At 29.3% G+C, this 21351-nt stretch overlaps 1 protein-coding gene across 2 annotated transcripts; it reads left to right on the top strand.

Annotated features, from left to right (window-relative positions):
* The first annotated feature begins 9736 nt into the window (after positions 1 to 9736).
* Positions 9737 to 19945, top strand: LOC114177574 (RNA polymerase II C-terminal domain phosphatase-like 1). Of its 2 annotated transcripts, none has more exons than XM_028062973.1 (17): positions 9737 to 10500; positions 11117 to 11587; positions 11955 to 12165; positions 12386 to 12543; positions 12651 to 12721; positions 12947 to 13052; positions 13167 to 13256; positions 13366 to 13947; positions 14051 to 14114; positions 16150 to 16199; positions 16306 to 16359; positions 16869 to 16965; positions 17642 to 17874; positions 17956 to 18045; positions 18455 to 18520; positions 18630 to 18703; positions 19138 to 19945. In XM_028062973.1, exons 1-17 carry the CDS (start codon positions 10246 to 10248, stop codon positions 19244 to 19246), a joined length of 2781 nt encoding a protein of 926 aa, XP_027918774.1. In that variant the 5' UTR covers positions 9737 to 10245; the 3' UTR covers positions 19247 to 19945. The 2 variants fall into 2 exon arrangements, with proteins under 2 accessions (XP_027918774.1, XP_027918773.1); XM_028062972.1 differs by having other exon boundaries at positions 16069 to 16199.
* The last annotated feature ends 1406 nt before the right edge of the window (positions 19946 to 21351 follow it).

Raw genomic sequence — 21351 nt, 5'->3', positions numbered from 1 at the left:
ATGCAATTTTCTTCTATCCAAGCTCACTAAATAAAATAATATTTGCTTTCACTTCACATTTATTTTTATTTTTAATTATAAAATAATGATAAAATAAGAATCAAAGCAAGAACTTTAAGTAAATAATTAGATAAGGATTAGAACATTATAATTAAATATAAAAATATAAATTAAACGGGACCAGTGCATAACTTGAGATATATTAATTGAAATAAATAAACAGGACCAGTGCATAACTGGAGATAAAAATAAAATAAATAAATAGGACCAGTGCGTAACTAGAGGTAAATAAAATAAAATAAATAAATAGGACCAGTGCGTAACTGGAGGTAAATAAAATAAAATAAATAAATAAATAGGACCAGTGCGTAACTGGAGGCAAATAAAATAAAGTAAATAAATAGGACCAGTGCGTAACTGGAGGTAAATAAAATAAAATAATTAAATAGGACCAGTGCGTAACTGGAGGTAAATAAAATAAAATAAATAAATAGGACCAGTGCGTAACTGGAGATAAATAAAATAAAATAAATAAATAGGACCAGTGCGTAACTGGAGGTAAATAAAATAAAGTAAATAAATAGGACCAGTGCGTAACTGGAGATAAATAAAATAAAATAAATAAATAGATAGGACCAGTGCGTAACTGGAGGTAAATAAAATAAATAAATAGGACCAGTGCGTAACTGGAGGTAAATAAAATAAAATAAATAAATAGGACCAGTGCGTAACTGTAAATAAAATAAAATAAATAAATAGGACCAGCGCGTTACTAAAGATTAAATAAAATAAATAAACAGGATCAATACATATTTGGAGATTAAATAAAATAAATAAATAAACAGGATCAGTATATAATTGGAGATTAAATAAAATAAATATAAGAGGATAATAAATGAAAATAAGTTAAATGAAAGTAAATAGAATAATATATGAGTCAAAATAAATAAAAGATTAATATAAAACCCATGAGCTTATCAAGATTAATATATAAAAGCTTAACCTCACTCCCCCCTACCTTATTGATTGAATGGCACAATAATATTTGAAGAGGACTAGGATGTCTTTGAATCTTTGCTCTAAACTTTCTTACCCTATTTTTCTCTTTCCCTCCCTACTTTCTCTCTCTCTTTCTCTTTCTTCTTTCTCTTTCTCTCTCTCCTTCCTTTCTTTTTCTCTTTTTCTTTCTCCTTCTTTCTCCTTTCTCTTTCACTTTCCCGTAACTTCATTTCATTTGTGTATATATATATAAGCCAAGCCACCATGCATGTGCTAAAGTCATCATTAGTGTCATTAATTAAGAGATAATGTTTATCTCTTCTTATCCTTTTTTTTTTCTTCTTTCTTATCTTTTCTCATGTTCTTCTTATCTTCTTCTTCTTCTTCTTCTTTTTTTCTCCTTATCTACTTATCTCTTTTGAAGTTTTTTTTTTTTAATACACACACCTATTTAATAATATTTTAATTAATATATTTTTACCTAATATATTTTTTTAAATATATATATTTTTTATTAGTTTTGTTTTTTTTTCTTGTTGTTATTTTCAATAAGTAAAAACATGATAAAATATATTTTTTACTTTTTAAAGTACATTATAATAATATATGAAACATTAGTAAAAACATAAGATTTTCTAATTGCTTTATTTAAATAAATAATACAGTTTATTAAAAAAAAAGGATGTTACAATTAGCATCGTGTCATGTGATAATGGAAGTGACAATATCACATGTTAATGTCACACCAAATGTCATTATCTTAGTCTCCATTTGGTCTATACAGGGACGTACCTACGTTATGACCAAGGGGAGCCATGGCTCCCCCTAGGTTTTTAATTTTAAATTTTGTAATATATTTATATATTTTTTAAATTTATATATTTATATATTATTTTTATTAAGTTATATATATATATATATATATATATATATATATATATTATTTATGTATTAAGTTATGTATATATTTTTTAAAAATAAAATAAAAACTAATTTTATAAATCTTAGTTAATAAAGCGATTAAGGTTTTGTATCTGATCGTAGAATTTTTTCAGAGCAAACCATTAATAAAGTGTAAAAGTATAAAGAAAGAGAGATTGAGAAAATGAGATTGGAGAGTAAAGAGATCGAATAACTCATACTCACAAGATATCCTGAATCAGAATCTTAATATGATTTATGTAGATTAGATTTATGATTATCTCATTACTATATTTCTTTTAAATTAAGTTTTCCCTAAATTAGTATGAAAACTAATTTGATTTTAGTGATTTTTTTATGAAATTGGCATGAACCCTAATTATATTTTCCTAAATTAGTATTACCCTACATTATAAAATGTTGGAATTTTATGTTTCCACTTCATATAATGAATTAGTTGAATAATCTTGAATTGGAATGGAAATTAGAATACCTATTTTGCATGAATTCAATTCATTAGAAAAATTAAAAATTGAGAAGTGTTAATTGCGGTATGAGAGAGGTTTAAGTAAAAAAAATAAAGAATTTTTTAATTAATAAATTATATATAAAAATTATAAATTGGCACCTCTGAATTTTTGGTCCAAGTTCCGCCACTGGGTCTATGTATTTGCTTTTTTTAATTCAATTCAGTCATTCATACTTTTAATTGAGTAATTGTGTCCCTCTGAACTAAGTTTAATTTTTATATAAATATTATATTGATATTTTTTTATTAAAATATATTTTTTTATTAAATATATTTAACAATATTAAGTATTTTTAAATTTATATTTTACATGAAATTTTATTAGAATTTTGTTTTGAAATTTATATTTTAATATAATTGCAATAAAACTCTCAATTTAATGTTTAAATTATGTTTTAAGCTTTTGATAAATTTAGAAACTTTCAATCAATCAAGTATCTCTAATTAATTTTTATAATTTATTGAATACGGAATAAATTTAACTTTTTGAATTGAATTACTTAACTTTTTTATTAATTTTTTCAGTTAACTTAATGGGAATATTATTTTATCATATCGCATTGTTTTATTATCGTCACATATATTATTATTATTATTATTATTATTATTATGAATGGTAGTATTAGTATTATATTATTAGTAGTACTAGTAGAAATGTTAATATTAGTATTATTTTATTATTATTATTATCAATTACTAGCAAAAGTACAGGTGCCGCGCATATGTATTCGTGAGTTAAAATTATTAAGAAATGTATAATTGATTTTTAAAATATTTGTTAAATGTAAAATTAGAAAAATAAAATATATACACAAAAAAATTAAAATAACTTTTAAAGACAAAAGAGGATTTTAGAATAATGGTTAAAAGTAAAAACTATTTACAAAATAATTAATTTTTAAAATAATAATTAAGGTTAAAATTGGAATAATTAAATGTGGACACCAAAAAGAGTATTTCTTTATATATTGTTATAAATTATATAGGAAAAAAATATCTAATAAAATAATAGTTATTATTATTATTATTATTATTACATATTGTTATTAGTAATAGTAATACAATTATTGTTATTATTCAAATTATTATTATTATTATCATCATCATTAGTATTATTACATCACTACAAAAATCAAAATAGATAATTAAAGGATGATTGGAGTAGTGGGTTAAGAAAAATGGGTCAAAATATCATTATCCTATTATTATTATTATTATTATTATTATTATTATTATTATTACAAATAGTATTAATATTATTAATATTATTATAGGTATTAGTAGCATTAATATTAGTAGTAGTGTTGTTATTGTCACTAAAACAATTGTGTTTAGTGGAGGTTATTTACGGGAGGTTAATATAACTCGGGTAAAATATTTAAATAACGGAAGTTTTAGAACCTTTGCTAAGTGCTAAAGGTTTATTTATATACCTGAGCAAAATAATATGGGTTTATTTAAAATCCAACAAGTATATACAATTTATTCATTGTTCCTCTACTTTTTATTGTTCTCTCCCTTCCTGATATGAATTGCACCATGACCCAAATAGAAGAGGACTAACATGTCACTTTACTACAATTTCTATGTGATTAGTTTGTTGAAATAATGGATCAATCATTTGTAAAATTGGTTGATCAAATTTTGTTTTCGGTTAAACAATGAATGAGTTTTAGTTTAATTTTATTTTCAAGTTGTAATGAGGATCCATTTGACAACTTAGGAACCAAACTTTGGAATACCAAGAGAACCTTTGTTGAATGTTTTTTAAAGACTTTTGATTGCCACAATTTCAATTACAATTAATCATTAAGTAATGAGATCATTGTTAGATTAAGTGGACATGTAATTGCAATTAATGGGTCTTTTATAATTCTACTAGCTAAAGCTTTTGTATTAGAGTATATATTTTATGTCAGTGAGAGTGGTTATCCTAAGTAGTTCTTGAGTGATTGAATAACTCCTCAGTCTTATCACATGTCCTTTATACCTTTTGTGTGTTTAAACTTGTAGCCTTATCTTTCATCATTAGAAATGTGATTTCTATCGATTTTTACTTCATATTCTTATCTATTTCTATTTTATCGTTTTAAATATCTTTCAAAAATTTTTGCTTATTAGCATTCTGACCTAGATAGATTTGTAAAGACAAATTCACCCATCTGGATTAACGTCATTTAATTACAAAATGACGTCATTTAATCCACCCCTCTGAGTTCATTTAGAATTCAAACTTTTTCACTAAAGAATAATTTTTTCTCACTTTGTGTATCAACTTTCCCTTTATCTTTCTCACTTTACCTATCAATGTTTCTTAATAATTTCCTCATGCCTAGTAATCATTAAACACAACTTCATAAAGTGTTTCCATAAGAAAACATTTGATATACCATCATAGTTGAAATAGTTGTTTGTACATGTTGAATTTGATTTGCTCCTACACTTATACTCAACAACGAATCTTAGTTGTGAACTACGGGGCCACCCCCCCCCTCCATTTTATTTTTTTTTAAAATATAATGATGAAATGAAATTAGATAATTTTTATTTTTTTGGTTATAAAGTATAATATTTATCGTTAATAAATAATGAAATATAAAATTAAATTAAATAAAGAATAAAAAAATTTATTAAGGTATTTTTTATGTTTTGTCTCATTCACTTATAAGTTTATCACATATCGTATAATCTTTCACTGTACCATTGTCTTTTTTTTAACAAAAATAGAAAGTTAGACACAAATTCATTCTCTATGCTTTCATTTTCCCATTTGTTCTCTTTCCTTCTTGAAGATAAAAAAGACAACTCTTTATTGTCTCTTGATAGTGAAATGTTAGTTCAATAGTTATTATTTTTTTGCATCTCATGATTTTTTTTGTATATTTTTTTCCTTTATGAATATAAAAGGAAAATTTATGTACTTGATATTTTTTCATAACCATTTTTTACCAAGCGAGAATTCAAAAATTTGCAAGATGACTCAAAGTTGGAAAACCCACTCGCCCATCGAGAGGACATGCTCACCCGACGAGAATTGCTTGTCTAGTGAGGAAAACACTTTGTAAAAATTAATTTTGGCACTCGCTAGATGAGTCGTTTGCTCGCCTAACAAGTTTGCACGACACAAAAGATCAAACTCCGAAGTTTTAGTCAAATTCTAAAAAGCACAACATACTAGAAGAGCCAAACTCAATTATACCAATTAATATGCATCCAACAAACCTCTTGATTTTTCATAGCACATACACGTCAAGACATGTAAAAATTAGGGATTTCTCCCCTTCCACTCGAGGAATAAAATCAATAGCTCATGGATCAAATCACCCATTATGCATCATAACAAATAATACCCATAACACAAATTCAAAATGCAAACAACAAATTTGGCAGAAAAGCCATCATACAATTTGTGAAAACTTGGCTTCCTTCACCTTTGAAGATAAACTCGAACTCTGAGAAGGCACCTTCGAACTCGCAAAAATTTCACCTCGACCTAAGACAACAGAAAACAATTCGATTGTGCCCACACAACCATTGATTAGAAGAGATACAAGATGGCAACCAAAAAGGCATATGTAAGCAAGAAAGACTTACACGCACTATAAAGAGAAAAATTGACTTACACGAAACAAGAAATTGATCGGTAGGAATCGAAGACCTTGTCCCGAGGAACAACCTAACGGTCTCGGTATGAGCAAACAAAGAATAAAAATTCAAAGATAGAGAAGAAGGAAGTGGAGTTGAGAGAAAGGAAAAAAAGTTATAGATGCTTTTCAAAACAAAAGGCTTAAAATTTAGAGTTATTTAGGAAAAAAAATTACAAGATTTTATAATAGTTATGGTGAAAATCAATGTTTAACTTCTAGCAAAATCTAATTCTTCACTACCGATAAAAAATTATTTAAAAACTGAAAATAAAACGTATTGAATCTGTTTTCCATGTTCAATAAAATGAAAGTATACACAAAATATGTGTCATACATTATTAAAATCATAATAAATTTCAAAATAACTAGGAGATTGAACTAAAAAAATGACTAGAATAACTTTTTCGTTTATTGTTCGAAACATTTATCCTATATTTAAAATTACATATATACTTTCTAAAGTTTTTATTTAACTTTGCCATTGTCCTCAACAATGTGTTGAAATTTCTTAATTAATTTTATTTAGTTGTATTCATATTAAAGTTTTGAAGTAATGAACATGTTAATTTTATCATTAAATTTTAATTTTTTTATTTCTAATGTATCATTAATTTTATCATTAGGACATATTGTCATTTAAATATTTATATATATATATATATAAGAGATTATGTTATGAAAGTGAGAATTGAGCTAAGATAATTAAAACTGAAAAACAACAACAAAATTATATAATTGACATATAAGGCAAAATAATAATTTTCATTTATCCACATAATTATTCTACATTAGTTATATCTAATTAATTACCAAACATTTTTTACATATTTAATAATAAAAAAATATAAACCATTAAATACATTATAACGAATATAGATATAGTCATTATTGGTTCATATTGAAGATAAAATTTAGTTACCATGAATATATATTATTTATACACTAAAAATCAAAGAGAAAAGAAAAAATACATTTAATTTGTTTTCTTATTAATTACTTATTAACGTTTATAATACAAAAGTATTTTTTTTAATACAGGTCAACATTGTTGAATTTTTCTGTATTATAACACACAACTTTTGTTATTATCGTGTGTGATTAAAATTGATGAATAGAATTTCTCCTGCCTAAACGAAAAGAAACTTAGTTATAAATGAAATGACTATCCTTGCTTTATATTTTTATTAGACTTTCATATTTTTAATTTCTTACTCGACATAATTTCCTTATTTGAAGTAATTTATTATTTCGAAATCTACTTATAATACATTGTTTGATTACATTAAAGCAATTTATGAGAAAATTAATTTTTATAATTAATTTATACCTATCACAAGATTATTATATATACTAATGAAAGTATTGTGTTATGAACATATGTTTAATTTTTTTATAGCAAAAAATAATGAAATTATAAAAATAAATACAAATCATAATTTTTTACTTTATAAATATTTGTTTATTATAGATAAATATTTTAATTTTAAAAAATACAATAAAATTAAAAAACGAAATATATACATAAAAAAGTAAAATACTTTTATATAATTATATATATATATATATATATATATATATTATATTATATTTCCATTTTATCTTAATTACATTTTCGAATAACGATATCATAAATCTTTATCAATTATTATATATGCAACAACTAAAAAAATAGTAACCATAAAAACATCCGCATTCAAAAGAGTCTATGTACTACTTACTACTGCCTCAATACTTTTTTACTATATTTATTTAGGGTTAAAAATTGAAATTTGAAATTACTTTATTTTTGAGATTTTGAATCAATTTAGTCACCTTCTTTTAGAAATGTATAGATTTAGTATTTTTAATCAAATTTTGTTAAGTTTATTGTTTATTTGATGTTTTAAACGTATTTTATGATTATATTTGAGTTGTTTATACTGTTTAACACATTTCCGCTTTAGTATTAAGTCAAATATTATTATCAAACATATAAACTTAACAAAATTTGATTAAAAGGACTAAATCCACGTATTTAAAAAAAATAAAAGATTAAATTATCCAAATTTTCAAAGAAAAACTAATTCAAAATTTAAATGAAAATTAAAGAATCAAAAATATATTTAACCTTTTAATTTATAATATTATTTCTTTTAACACTATTTTTCATTTGAATTATAAATTACGTATACATATAAAAAATAATAATTTATATATTTTTATTTAAAAAAATATTTATAACTATATACTTATAACTATATATATATATATATATATATATATATATATATATATATATATATAACTATATATAAGAGATATGTTTATCATGGGTTCTCTTGTTTTCTTCTTCTCAATCTTAGTCTCATAATAATTACTCTTTAAATTTAAATAATCTATAATTATATATCTATACCTATTTATAACTATATATAAATAATCTATTTGGTGTTTTTTTTTTTTTTCAATTTTATCCATTTAATATCTACCTTTTAAATTTAAATAATTATCCATCAGTGAAGAAAACACATGTAAGACATATGTGCAAACACCTTTTTAATTTTAAAAATAAATAGAAATATATTTTTTAAAATTTTATTTAAAATTTTTGTTTATTTATTTTGTAGATAGTTTTTTTTTATTAAAGATAATTATTTTAGTTTAAAAATAATTAATTTTTAAAAAATTAAATGAATAAAACAAGTAAATTTAACAAAACAATTACTTAAAAGGTAAAAATGATAATTTTTTTTTATTAATTTAAATAATAATTATTTATTAAAAGATGAAATTAAAAATAGAAATGTGATACTGAAATGGGTATCTTATATTTATATATAAGTATAGATACACAAGTATAAATAATAAAAATTATATTTTTGGATTTTATCATTTTAGTAACTACTTTTTCCAATTTAAATAATTAATCATAATAATTTCTTTTACACAATATTACTTATAATATATTTTATTTCAATAACTAAAATTATTTTATCTAAAAAAATTATTTACATAATATTATTTATAACTAAAATTTATTTTATATATATATATATATATATATATATATATATATTTATAATTATATATATTTTATATTTTCAAATTTATCCTTTTAATCGGTACTTTCAAAATTTAATGTTTTTTAGATATTTTAAAAAATGAGTCCATGTGTTTAAGGTAGTATAAAACGAAAATAATTTAAATATGAGATTTTAACTTAAGAAAAGATGTATAGATGTATATGTAACTACTTGTGTTTATGCTAATTCATCATAAAAAAAATCATGAGTATTTATTTAACCACTTTATTTTAATGACACATATTTTTTATTATATTGAATGTCGTAGTTTCAAAATATGATTTATTTTTGTGTGAATAACTTATTACAAGTCGATAGTTAATTTAAAATTACACTAATTTGTGGAGAATAAAATATAAATTGCAATATTTGGATAAAAAGGTCTTTACCCAGTAAAAACATTATTAATTAGTAATATCATTAATATTATTAATTAAGCAAATTATTATCATATATACGAGGATGCGCCGGGTCAAATAGAGAGAAAGATATAGAGTTGATCTGTAATTAATCATTTATGAAATTAGAAAAAGAGGGATATACTAATTTTTTATTGCTGTGTTATTTATTGGGAGTGGCTTATGCATTAGGAACCCCAAGTACAGTTTTTGACCTTTCGTTTTCCGGATCTAGGGTTTCGCCTCTGTGATCATCATCATCTTCCACGCGCACACCCATCATCAAACCCTAGCTACCACCGAAACAATCGCATTTCTCACGCGTAAAGAAACCTTTTGCCGGCCTCCGCGTCGGAGATTCACGATCCACACACCCCAGCCAGAGTCGCGATTCGATTTTTTGGAATATTATTTTTTATCCGCCATCACCTTCAATCACGGATCTAAAACTTTCTCCTGAAACAAAACGCCCTAATTTTCATTTTTGTGTTATTTTATATGTACATTCCCTTTCTGGTAATGCAAAAATCAGACGAATCCTTAAAGCGTTGTTGACACGGCCATGATGATGGTGATGATGATGATGATGTTGATGAATACTTTTTCCCTTACTTACACGGAATCTTGACAGAATTTTCAAAGACTTTTGTGTGTTGTGGTGATTTGATTTGAAGGAACAAAAAAAGAGAATGTATAAATCGGTGGTGTACCAGGGGGAGGTGGTGTTGGGTGAGGTAGAGGTATACCCGGAAGAGAACAACTACAAGAACTTCCATGTGAAGGAAATCAGAATAAGCCACTTCTCGCAACCAAGTGAGAGGTGTCCCCCACTTGCTGTGCTTCACACTGTTACCTCATGTGGTGTTTGCTTCAAAATGGAGTCAAAGACTCAGCAGCAGGACGGCCTCTTTCACTTGCACTCCTTGTGTATCAGAGAGAACAAGGTATATAGTAACACTTTAAAAAATTAAAAGGGCTCAAAATAAATTAACTATTAAAGCACTATCTTCCATGACAATTTGACTCTGGACTTAATTAATCTCAGAGGACTGCACTCAAATCTTTGGATAACCCACTTATGACTTGTGTGTTAATTTTGTAATAATTTGCCTGGACTTACCGAATCTGCTGTTTTGAACCCAGATGATGAAGGAACTGGCTAATTGGTCACTTAACAGGGACCCAGGATTGACATTACTTCTAAACTGAACTGAGTTTCATGATATTCAATGAGACTCTTTTATGAAAGACTATTGTTTCTGGTTAATCTTATGGCAATTGCTGCTAGGGTTGGTTGTCACGAAATGTATGTGAACATAGTGAAATGTAGTATCTATGCTGACTTGGGTTTTGTTGAAGAAAGGATCTTAAATCTTTGAATAGAGTTGCGAATATGTTAATGCACCATTAATTAAGACGACATGTAGTTTTTTTTTTTTTTTTTGTGAGCATTGACCAATCATGTTTATCTCTTAAATATGCCAGGTTAACAGTTGTATATTTTTGTTTCCTACTAGTTCTCTCTGGATTCTAACTATGTTATGATGTTGGACCCTGCAGACTGCTGTAATTCCACTAGGTGGGGAAGAAATACATTTGGTTGCTATGCATTCACGAAATGATGATAGACCATGCTTTTGGGGATTTATTGTTGCTTTGGGACTTTATGATTCATGCCTCGTTATGCTAAATCTTAGATGTTTGGGTATAGTGTTTGATCTGGACGAAACACTTATAGTAGCAAACACAATGCGGTCATTTGAGGATAGAATTGATGCACTCCAGAGAAAAATAAATTCTGAGGTAGATCCACAACGAATTTCTGGCATGCAGGCAGAGGTCAAGCGGTACCTAGATGATAAGAATATATTGAAGCAATATGCAGAAAATGATCAGGTTGTTGATAATGGGAGAGTGATAAAAGTTCAATCTGAGATTGTCCCGGCATTATCTGACAATCATCAGCCTATAGTTCGACCACTTATACGGTTACATGATAAGAACATTATTCTGACACGCATCAATCCACAGGTATTTATTATTGTATCCACTACTTTTGTTGTATCTACTGTCACATACTAGGGTTTTTTATTTTCCTTTTATATTTATTATTATACTTTAGACCTGTTTTAAAATGTTTTTTCTAGACATTAACTGATTTCATTATTAGTTCAAGTAAACACTTGATTAGTACACTTTCTCATTGTTATGACTGCTGCCTGGTTTGGATGAGTAATGTCATTTTCACATCAGAGTGCATTCATTATGCTATCCTATGTCCAGATGTTTAATTCTATGATATAGACATAGATGAGCTGTTTTTATGTATTTGTCTAACTTATGCAAGCTGATAGATTTGTCAGGATCATCAAACTAACAAAATTTTGTGTTTGAAAAGATTCGAGATACAAGTGTTCTTGTGAGGTTGAGACCGGCATGGGAAGATCTTCGGAGCTACCTGACTGCAAGGGGGCGCAAGCGTTTTGAGGTTTATGTGTGCACGATGGCTGAAAGGGACTATGCACTAGAAATGTGGAGACTTCTTGATCCAGATTCCAATTTGATAAATTCTAAAGAACTGTTAGGTCGCATTGTATGTGTTAAGTCTGGTAAGTTGCATTGCATGGCTGTTTTCTATACTATTAGTTTTGTTTTCATTGACAAACTGTATATTTGAAATGAAGCACCTAAAAGAAGCAAACTGTGAAAATGAGGACAGCTTGTATGTAAAAGTTCACCTATCTGAGATTCATATGCAGATTTAGTTCTGCTACTGTGTTTCATTTACTTGTAATACTTCTAATATGGTGTTTCAATAATGCAATATAGGTTTGAAGAAGTCATTGTTCAATGTCTTCCAAGATGGTTTATGCCATCCAAAGATGGCATTGGTTATTGATGATCGCTTGAAAGTGTGGGATGAGAAGGATCAACCTCGAGTGCATGTCGTCCCTGCATTTGCTCCATATTATGCTCCTCAAGCGGAAGTAAGTTTTCTTTCTTCTATAGTTGGAAGCCCAATACCTTCAATTGCATGAATGGAATTTTGCACTTTTTCCACTATATGAACTTATTCAACCTGTTTGTCTTGTAGGCAAGTAATACTATCCCTGTCCTGTGTGTCGCAAGAAATGTTGCTTGCAATGTTAGGGGTGGCTTCTTTAAGTAAGTTATAGTGTTAAACCTTCAGAAAGTAATTTTGACTTGTTATCTCTGCACCTTAAAGAAAGAGATATACACAGATTCACCATTTTTCCTTCCCTATCTGGGGGACAACTGTATTTAATGGTTATAGGTTGCTCTTAGAGCAGTTTACGTATCTTAAATCAGTATAAAAGTAAATAGTTAACTGGATTCTTGAACCTAATTAAGTCTTATGATTTGGTGCAGAGATTTTGATGATGGTCTTTTACAAAAGATTCCTCAAATTGCCTATGAAGATGATATCAAAGATATACCTACTCCTCCTGATGTGAGCAATTATCTAGTCTCAGAGGTTAGTGTATATAGATGTACAAATATACATATTTGTTGCCTCTTATCAATTGGGCTACTTTGTTGATGTCGAAGTAATATTTGTATCATTTCATTGTGTTTTACTGGAACTCAGGATGATGGTTCTAGTGCCATTTCCAATGGAAACAGAGATCCATTCTTGTTTGATGGCATGGCAGATGCTGAGGTAGATAGAAAATTGAAGGTATCAACCCCGAACTCTGAATGAATACATGAGAACTGTGATATATGTATGATTAAATTTGAAGCTTGTCTCATTTTTTATTTATTTTTTTAATTGTTCTTGCTATTAGGATGCACTATCAGCAGCTTCAACTATCCCTGTGACAACTGCTAACCTAGACCCCAGACTCACTTCTCTTCAGTACACAATGTCTTCTGGTTCAGTTCCTCCTCCAACAGCGCAGGCATCTATGATGCCATTTACCCATGTACAGTTTCCTCAACCCGCTGCACTAGTAAAGCCAATGGGTCAAGCTGCCCCTTCTGAATCTAGCTTGCATAGCTCTCCCGCCAGAGAAGAAGGTGAAGTACCTGAATCAGAATTAGATCCAGATACAAGGCGAAGGCTTCTCATATTGCAACATGGACAAGATACCAGGGATCATGCATCCACTGAGCCTACATACGCAATCAGACATCCCATGCCAGTCTCTGCACCTCGTGTATCATCACGAGGGGGTTGGTTTCCTGCAGAAGAGGATATTGGTTCACAGCCACTAAACCGGGTAGTACCTAAGGAGTTTTCCGTAGATTCTGGTCCATTGGGTATTGAAAAGCACCGGCCTCATCATCCATCCTTTTTCTCTAAGGTTGAAAGTTCCATTTCATCTGATAGAGTTCTCCATGATAGCCACCAAAGGTTACCGAAGGAGGTAATGGCTATGTTTTGGTCTATCATTTGTGGTTTTACCGTAGGATTAGACTTTTGGCTTATTTAATCAATTAATTGTATTAAGATAATTTATGTGCATGCAGATGTATCATAGAGATGATCGCCCAAGATCAAACCATATGCTCTCAAGTTATCGATCTTTATCTGGTAAGCTGTAGTACTTGCTGTTACATATATGATTGTTTCTTTCTAGTCTGTCCCTAACGTATTCTCTTGTAAGGATTAGTGTTTGGATGCAGTTATTTGGATCTCCCGAAATGTAATTTAGAACTTGTGTATGCTTAATTTGGTTCTTTGAGCTAATATATATATATATATATATATATATATATATATATATATATATATATATATATATGCATAAGTTTGTTTTTATTATTAATGTTTCATAGATTTTTTTTTTGTTCTGTATTTCTCTTCATACTAAACATATCTCTTGATATGATTTCCTTTGTCCTATTTCATTTACTTTTTAACTCCATATTTTTTATTAATGCATCACAAATCTGTGTTTTTGGTTCCTATGTCTACTTTTTTTTTCTTCCATAAAGTATCTCGAAGGATTGCCTGTCTTAATTCATTTTCTATTTAACTGGACATAGTAGTAAGCATTCAAAATGCATTATATGAATTTGAAAATGTTTTATTGGGAGTTGTTTGTCTCAAGATATATGGTTATATTCCCAAGATCAATATAGGCAGGAATGTTATTACAGAACACCAATGGATATTTTGGAGAAGAGTAATATTAAATCACATAGAAGACGCAAATAAAGCAGAATTTGCTGTCTGGAGTCATGGACTCCTGCAGAGAAGAGTTTTCTGTCAAAATTACTCAAAAACATAACACACATACGCCCATTCCATCTTACACACATTTTTCATAATATACAATTGCTCCTAACTTTCTGTCTTAGGTCGTCAACATGACATTACTATTCAACTAATTCAAATAATACTCCCTCTAATATTGGTAGAAGACACTTGTTACAGATTTACACAAATCAGTAAATATAAGTCAATAAGTTGGTTTTTTAAAGTTATTACTAATGTGCCAATTTTATCATTGTTAATTATCATTAAATTATTGTGGTGATGTGAAGACATCTGAAAGCACCACTGTCAATAAAAGAAAACAGCGAAGATAGTATAAATGCCTCTTTGCAATTGTAAAATACGTTAAAAAAATGACCATTGATATCTTCTAAATGGTGCCTTGTATTAAGGAGCGAAGGGAGGATACAAATACTAGTGACAGTTATTATTTATTACACCTATTTAATATCTAACTACTACTACTACTACTACTAGTTTCTGCCAATAACTACCCCTGATTCTCTGTTGCACTTATGTTATTATTGGGTAAATTACAAACTATGGGCTAGCATTTAATTTTCCTGAAATTTTTTCCTATTTTGATTAGTCAAAACAAAAAATATAATGTGGTAAATGGAAATAGGGAGTTGAAGTCTATGTTGCCTAGATACGGATATGAAACGGACATGAAGATACAACTAAACTAAAAAAATATAGGACACGGGACACTAAGTGTATATACATATTAGTTTGAAACTGTCAACTAACACATTGTCAACTAACACAAAAATGAACCTAATCTATCTATCTAATATTCAAAAAACGAAAAGGAGTGATTGTATAAGACATGTTATTAACATTGTGTTGGAACCATGTCAAAGATAAAAACATTTCTTTTAAATTGGACATAGTATGTCCTACGAGTATCGTACGAGTGTCGGTGTCGATACGTGTCGGACACGGGACATGTTATTTATGAGGCATGTCTGAGCTTCATAGGTTGAAGTTAATGGGTTTCAAAGTAACCTCTGTTCCCCTCAGAAAGTAATATGTCTACGCTTTACAGTGGGAGTAAAATGCTAGTAAAGCATAGGCATAATGATCATGCATACCAACCATAGGAATGTCATATTCCAACTTTTGTTGGAGTTTTCCTACAAAACTTGAAACAAACAGGCCTTCATTGTGCTTTTTGTTTTGGTATGAGGTTTATACAATTTCTTTTCCAATTCTATTTGTTTTAGTGCTAACATGAGAATGACATAATTTTATTGTTGTTGTGAAGGTGATGAACTCCCTTTTAGTAGATCATCTTCCAGCCACAGGGATCTTGACTCTGAATCTGGCCATTCTGTTTTTCATGCAGATACTCCAGTTGTAGTGTTACAGGAAATTGCACTGAAGTGTGGAACTAAGGTGAGTACAAATATGATTATTTGCTAGTAAATAATTAGAGGGGCATCATTGGATATATTAATTTCTCTGTGCGATGCTTCAAATTTCTAATGTTTAATGTGAACAGGTGGAATTTATGTCATCTTTGGTTGCAAGTGCAGAACTACAGTTCTCCATTGAGGTATCTTTCATCGAGGACTCCATGACTATGATTCCTTGTTGATTATTATATTTGCATGCATTTTTTTCATTTTATATTTTTCTCCAGGGATTTAGATTTATGAGTTAGTTTAATTTTTCATTCAGTGGGTACAAAATCTCTCTCTGGCGCTTGCAAATTATCACAGGACATATGAGTTAGTTTAGAATTGGTTACTGCGTGGGATTTATACTTTCCCCTACTCTTTAATAACAGGACAAAATTGATTTTGCATGCAAAGTGTACGCATACCAATCTTTTGAAGTTTATGTATTAGAACACAAGGTTGGGTAACCTTGATGAATGGATGTTGTTTCTTCTAGAAACAAGTTTACAAATTTAATGTGATCTTTAGGTTAGAGACTCAAAGCTGATGTCGTCTTGCTTGCTGTAGAGTGAAGTCACTTGTTGAAATATGTTTTTGGTTCTCTTGTATCAGAATTTATTGGCTTGACTGTGTACTCATAATTGTTTGTCATTTTTATTTCTAGGCGTGGTTTTCTGGAAAAAAAATTGGTCATGGATTTGGAAGAACTAGAAAGGAAGCCCAACATAAGGCTGCTGAGGATTCTATCAAGCATTTGGCCGGTAAGATGTTCTAATTTTTTTTATCGTGACTTTATCAAAACTTTTTCTTGCATTGGCAATCTCCACCACTGCAAAATCAAAAGAAGAGCTTGCTTTGTTAACGGATGTATTGGCTTGATATTGACTAACTCAATGGTGTATTAAGCTCATATCGATGGCCCTGCTACCAATAAAAGTTCAGTGTAAATCGTGTCAGAGACAAATCATTTTAGGGCCTCCTCCTTGCAGCTTGAGAGTGTTGATCTTTTGAACCAAATGGTCAATATTTTAAGCCATGTTGCCTGTTCTTTATTATTAACTTAAAATTCAGCATAAGGAGTATCCATGCTTCAAGCTTAGAAGGCTCTTGGATTAGGATATTTAGTGATCTAAAATGGTAAAACCATTGTCGCCTCCAAAATTAAATATCTTACAACAGTTGGTTCAAAAGATCTTTTGTGAACAATCATGTTATTTATGATGAACGAAAGTTAGTTGGTTGCAATAGATGAATAAGAAATTATGATTATAATTTGATTTACAAATTTTAGCTGGTTCTAAGCCGCCTAAAATCTCTCGCTAGATCCCATTGTCAGAAAAATATTAGCTGATAATGATTGTTCAAGTTTTTTTCCTTTTTTTTTTCAAAATTTTGTTTTCTTAATGTATATATTAAACACTTTGGCTGTTTTTGTAGATATATATTTGTCTAGTGCTAAGGATGAGCCTGGTTCCACATATGGGGATGTGGGTGGGTTTCCTAATGCAAATGACAATGGTTATATGGTTATCGCCAGCTCAACTAACCAGTCATTGCCTAAAGAGGATTCAGCTTCCTTTTCAACTGCATCCGATTCATCAAGGGTTTTAGATCCTAGGTTGGAAGTCTCTAAGAGGCCAATGGGTTCAATCTCTGCCCTAAAAGAATTGGTAAGATTTTTTAAATTGACCTACCTATAGTTAAGTGTTTGTGTTATTGATATGCTATAACTTTGCACTCAATTTTTTCAGTGCATGATGGAGGGTCTTGGTGTCAATTTTCTATCTGCACCTGCTCCAGTGTCAACAAATTCACTTCAGAAAGACGAAGTACATGCACAGGTTTGTAATCAAATGCTTCGGTTGTCTGAACCAGTTGAGTTAAATATTGGCTTCATTGCGTTGCAAAAGGATTATACTTTGTTTCTGAACTTTGTCTTAGTTATATGTTTTAGTTCTTTGTTGTTGTTTTTTACTTAAAAGAGGTAGTTCAAGAAGAGAGACATTATGCTGGTGTTTTGGCCATTTTGTGTCCCCAGGATGAAATATCAGAAATAGTCACTTTCCTTCTATTTATGTGTTTTATGCTTATATTTTCAAGGGAAGTTGAAGGATGAGTGTTATATAGTAATTCTGAACATTTCGATCACGCTGTTTACCCCTGCATTTTGACCTTTCCTATTTAATTCTGGCATTTTTTAAAATAGAAAAGCTCGGGTAGCATCTAAATATTTTGTTTTATATATTTTAGGTCGAAATAGATGGTAAGGTCTTTGGTAAAGGTATCGGATTAACATGGGATGAAGCTAAAATGCAGGTCTGTCATTTTTTTTATTATGAAATAATATTTATGAATATATTTGTGTTCTTCCATTAACTTCTTCACATATGGTGTTGGAGCACTAAAGATGCATTCTTTTGTTTAGGCTGCCGAGAAGGCACTAGGAAGTCTAAGGTCAAAGCTTGGCCAAAGCATTCAGAAACGTCAGAGCTCTCCCAGGTCCGTTAGTTTATATTTAATATTCTTTACATTTTCTCTTTCACAATGAATGGAGTTTAGTCTTGTTCAGCTTTCTTGATCTGGCGGGTTGTTTGCACCCATTTGATTTTCGGGGCTGGCTGCATCTTTTCAAGCTACCAGTGACGATGAAAAACCTACCCCATATTATGAAGCCATATCCTCTTGCGGCTTATCGGTTTCCTTAAAATTGAAGTATATATGGTGCAGTGCGAGATTTCTTATCTGCTTTTGGTCTAAATCATAAATAAAATAAAATAAAAAAAGACAAATCAAATATATATAGAATAGAATTGGCTTCCATTTTCTAACCATGATGTGCTGGTTTTCAAAATTCGTTGTTTCTTACTACCCCCTTTCTGTGCTCCTTTTAATAACTTTTTCTTACATGACATAATTTTTGTTTTGTGAATCAGGTCACATCAAGGATTTTCAAATAAACGTTTGAAGCAAGAATACCCTAGAACAATGCAGCGGATTCCTTCATCAGCTCGATATCCCAGGAATGCTCCACCAATTCCTTGAAAAGAGTATTGGACTTAGATCCTGATATGACTGTTGTTGGGGCATGTGTATATGTTACTGATTCAACAATACGGAGAATGGTTGTTGGGTTGGACCATTTCCATTTAAGTGGGTGCTTGGCCTCAGTCATTATGATATGATACTGAGCCCAAAGCCAAAATAGAAGGCCCACTTTTTGTACCAATAGAAGTTCCTCACTGAAGTGGGGTGCTCTACTGGTGAAAGATGTTGTAAGATTCTCTCATCTTGGTCCCTCCCAACTCCCAAGCAATGCAGTATTGGTTGTGTATCCTGGAAATGCTTTGAGACCACCGGTTTCACAAGACGAGATGATGAGGCAAGTCCGATGCTTATTTGCATTTCTGTGGTTTATATACATGATGCAGCATACTCAGACAGAGTAGTAACCTTATTGAAATTGAGAATTGATTCATCTTTTTTCTAACTCAAGTAATGGTACAATGATTTAGTACAGGTCTTTTTTTTTTTTTTCTTTTCTTAATGCATGGAAGTCGGTTTTCGCTAACCTATCCGGCTAATAGTTTTTCATTGCACTAATTCTGTCACCATTCGCTCCTCCCAGGATTCTGTTATTTGCGGAGTCTGAGGTTCGCGAATTTGCATAGTATTGTAACTCACTCATGATGTAATACACTTAACAATTGTGATTATCTGTGAATTTTATTCCCACTCATTTAAGGAGAGTTGTGCTGCTCTATAAACATCTTTTTCAAAAGAAAAGTGTTATATGTACAACAATGGGATAGAAATGGGGAAATGTGTGTGATATGATGAATCCTAGGATGATAAAGAGAGAGAAATGTTGCATAAATGACAGTTATTTGAAAGAAAACAGAGATGTGTGAGCTATCTAAATGGGATAATATAAGAACAAATACTCTAGATTTAGGTGATGGTAACTATGGAGTCTCCACAGATTTTGTTTGCCTAAGAGTTGATTAGGATCAAAATCTTGAGATATTTACTTTACTTTTTACCCTTTATTTTCTACTTTAGTATCATGTCATAGATTTCACAAACTAGACATTAAATAAGAAGATTTAGATTTGTACGAAATTTATCTAATAGTGGAATGTTTAAAAGAGGAGATCAAAGAATGTTGCTCTTGTTTTCATTCACCTGTAAATATTTTTCACAATCACAGCGTGATGAGGGTGGCTCTTTATGAATGCTTTTAACAATATTGTTCTTTGGGTTCAAAAATACTAACTAGGTAAGAATAGAAGAAAATAAAAAGAATAAAACTCCTATTATAAACATGAGTGATCAATTAGCTCGGGACTTATATTCCAAGAGTCTTCGTTCACTACAAAGGAAGAGAAGGGAAATAATTGAATACAGTAATATATGAATTTTGATTAAGAATTTAACTGTTAACATTTTTTATCTTTTCTCAGATTAGATAAACGTATATATTTGTAATTTGTAGGATAGGTTTTGTTGTGGCCAAAAATATCTCAATATTATTCTTAGTTTTTCTTGCTAGAGTATTCATAATTGATTGAGTTTGTTCATGGTTAGAAGTGTATTTATGAATTTTAGTTAGTTGCTGTGTTATTCTGAAATCATAACTAATACCATGTAATCTTTAAAATTTGTTTTTTTATTTTCAACCGATTTCAAAAAGAGATATTGTTCCGTTTTTAAATGTTTCGCCAATTCGTAACATGACAAATCTATTTTTTTAAGTCTTTGTTTATTTGTATGGCAATAAGAGCTGAAGAGTATCCGTTTGATTTCACAAGACATGCATATCAGTTTCCTATCATTATCGAATTGACGATTTTTACAAGATTCTCATATCATGTACTCATCACATGCTCTTTAATTTTGTGTCTATTCTCCTTCTACTAGACTACTACTAATTTAACCGTGTTTTCTTTCTTTCATTATAGTATAACGCTTAAGAGTGGTAAAACAGTCTGATCTTACTTATTTTGGTCCAGTTCGTCATTTGTAGGTCAAAAACATATTAGAACGGATTGATCTGTCAAACAAAAATAAACTATTAGTAATAATTTGTTCTACATAAAATGGATTGACGGCCTCTGCCGGACTGACTCATTATTTTTATTTTTTAATTT

This window comes from Vigna unguiculata, chromosome 3 (assembly GCF_004118075.2).
Source record: "Vigna unguiculata cultivar IT97K-499-35 chromosome 3, ASM411807v1, whole genome shotgun sequence".
NCBI classification, from domain to species: Eukaryota; Viridiplantae; Streptophyta; class Magnoliopsida; order Fabales; family Fabaceae; genus Vigna; species Vigna unguiculata.
The sequence above is the reverse complement of the archived record's forward strand: the minus strand, read 5'-3'. Positions and strand labels throughout refer to the sequence as shown.

Bases quoted from the DNA above. Each gene is read 5' to 3' on its own strand.
- LOC114177574 (XM_028062972.1), top strand. From the start codon at position 10,246: ATGTATAAATCGGTGGTGTACCAGGGGGAGGTGGTGTTGGGTGAGGTA. The intron at 16,966-17,641 runs GTAAGATGTTCT...CTGTTTTTGTAG, and splicing joins TTCTATCAAGCATTTGGCCG to ATATATATTTGTCTAGTGCT. The intron at 18,704-19,137 runs GTCCGTTAGTTT...TTTGTGAATCAG, and splicing joins AAACGTCAGAGCTCTCCCAG to GTCACATCAAGGATTTTCAA.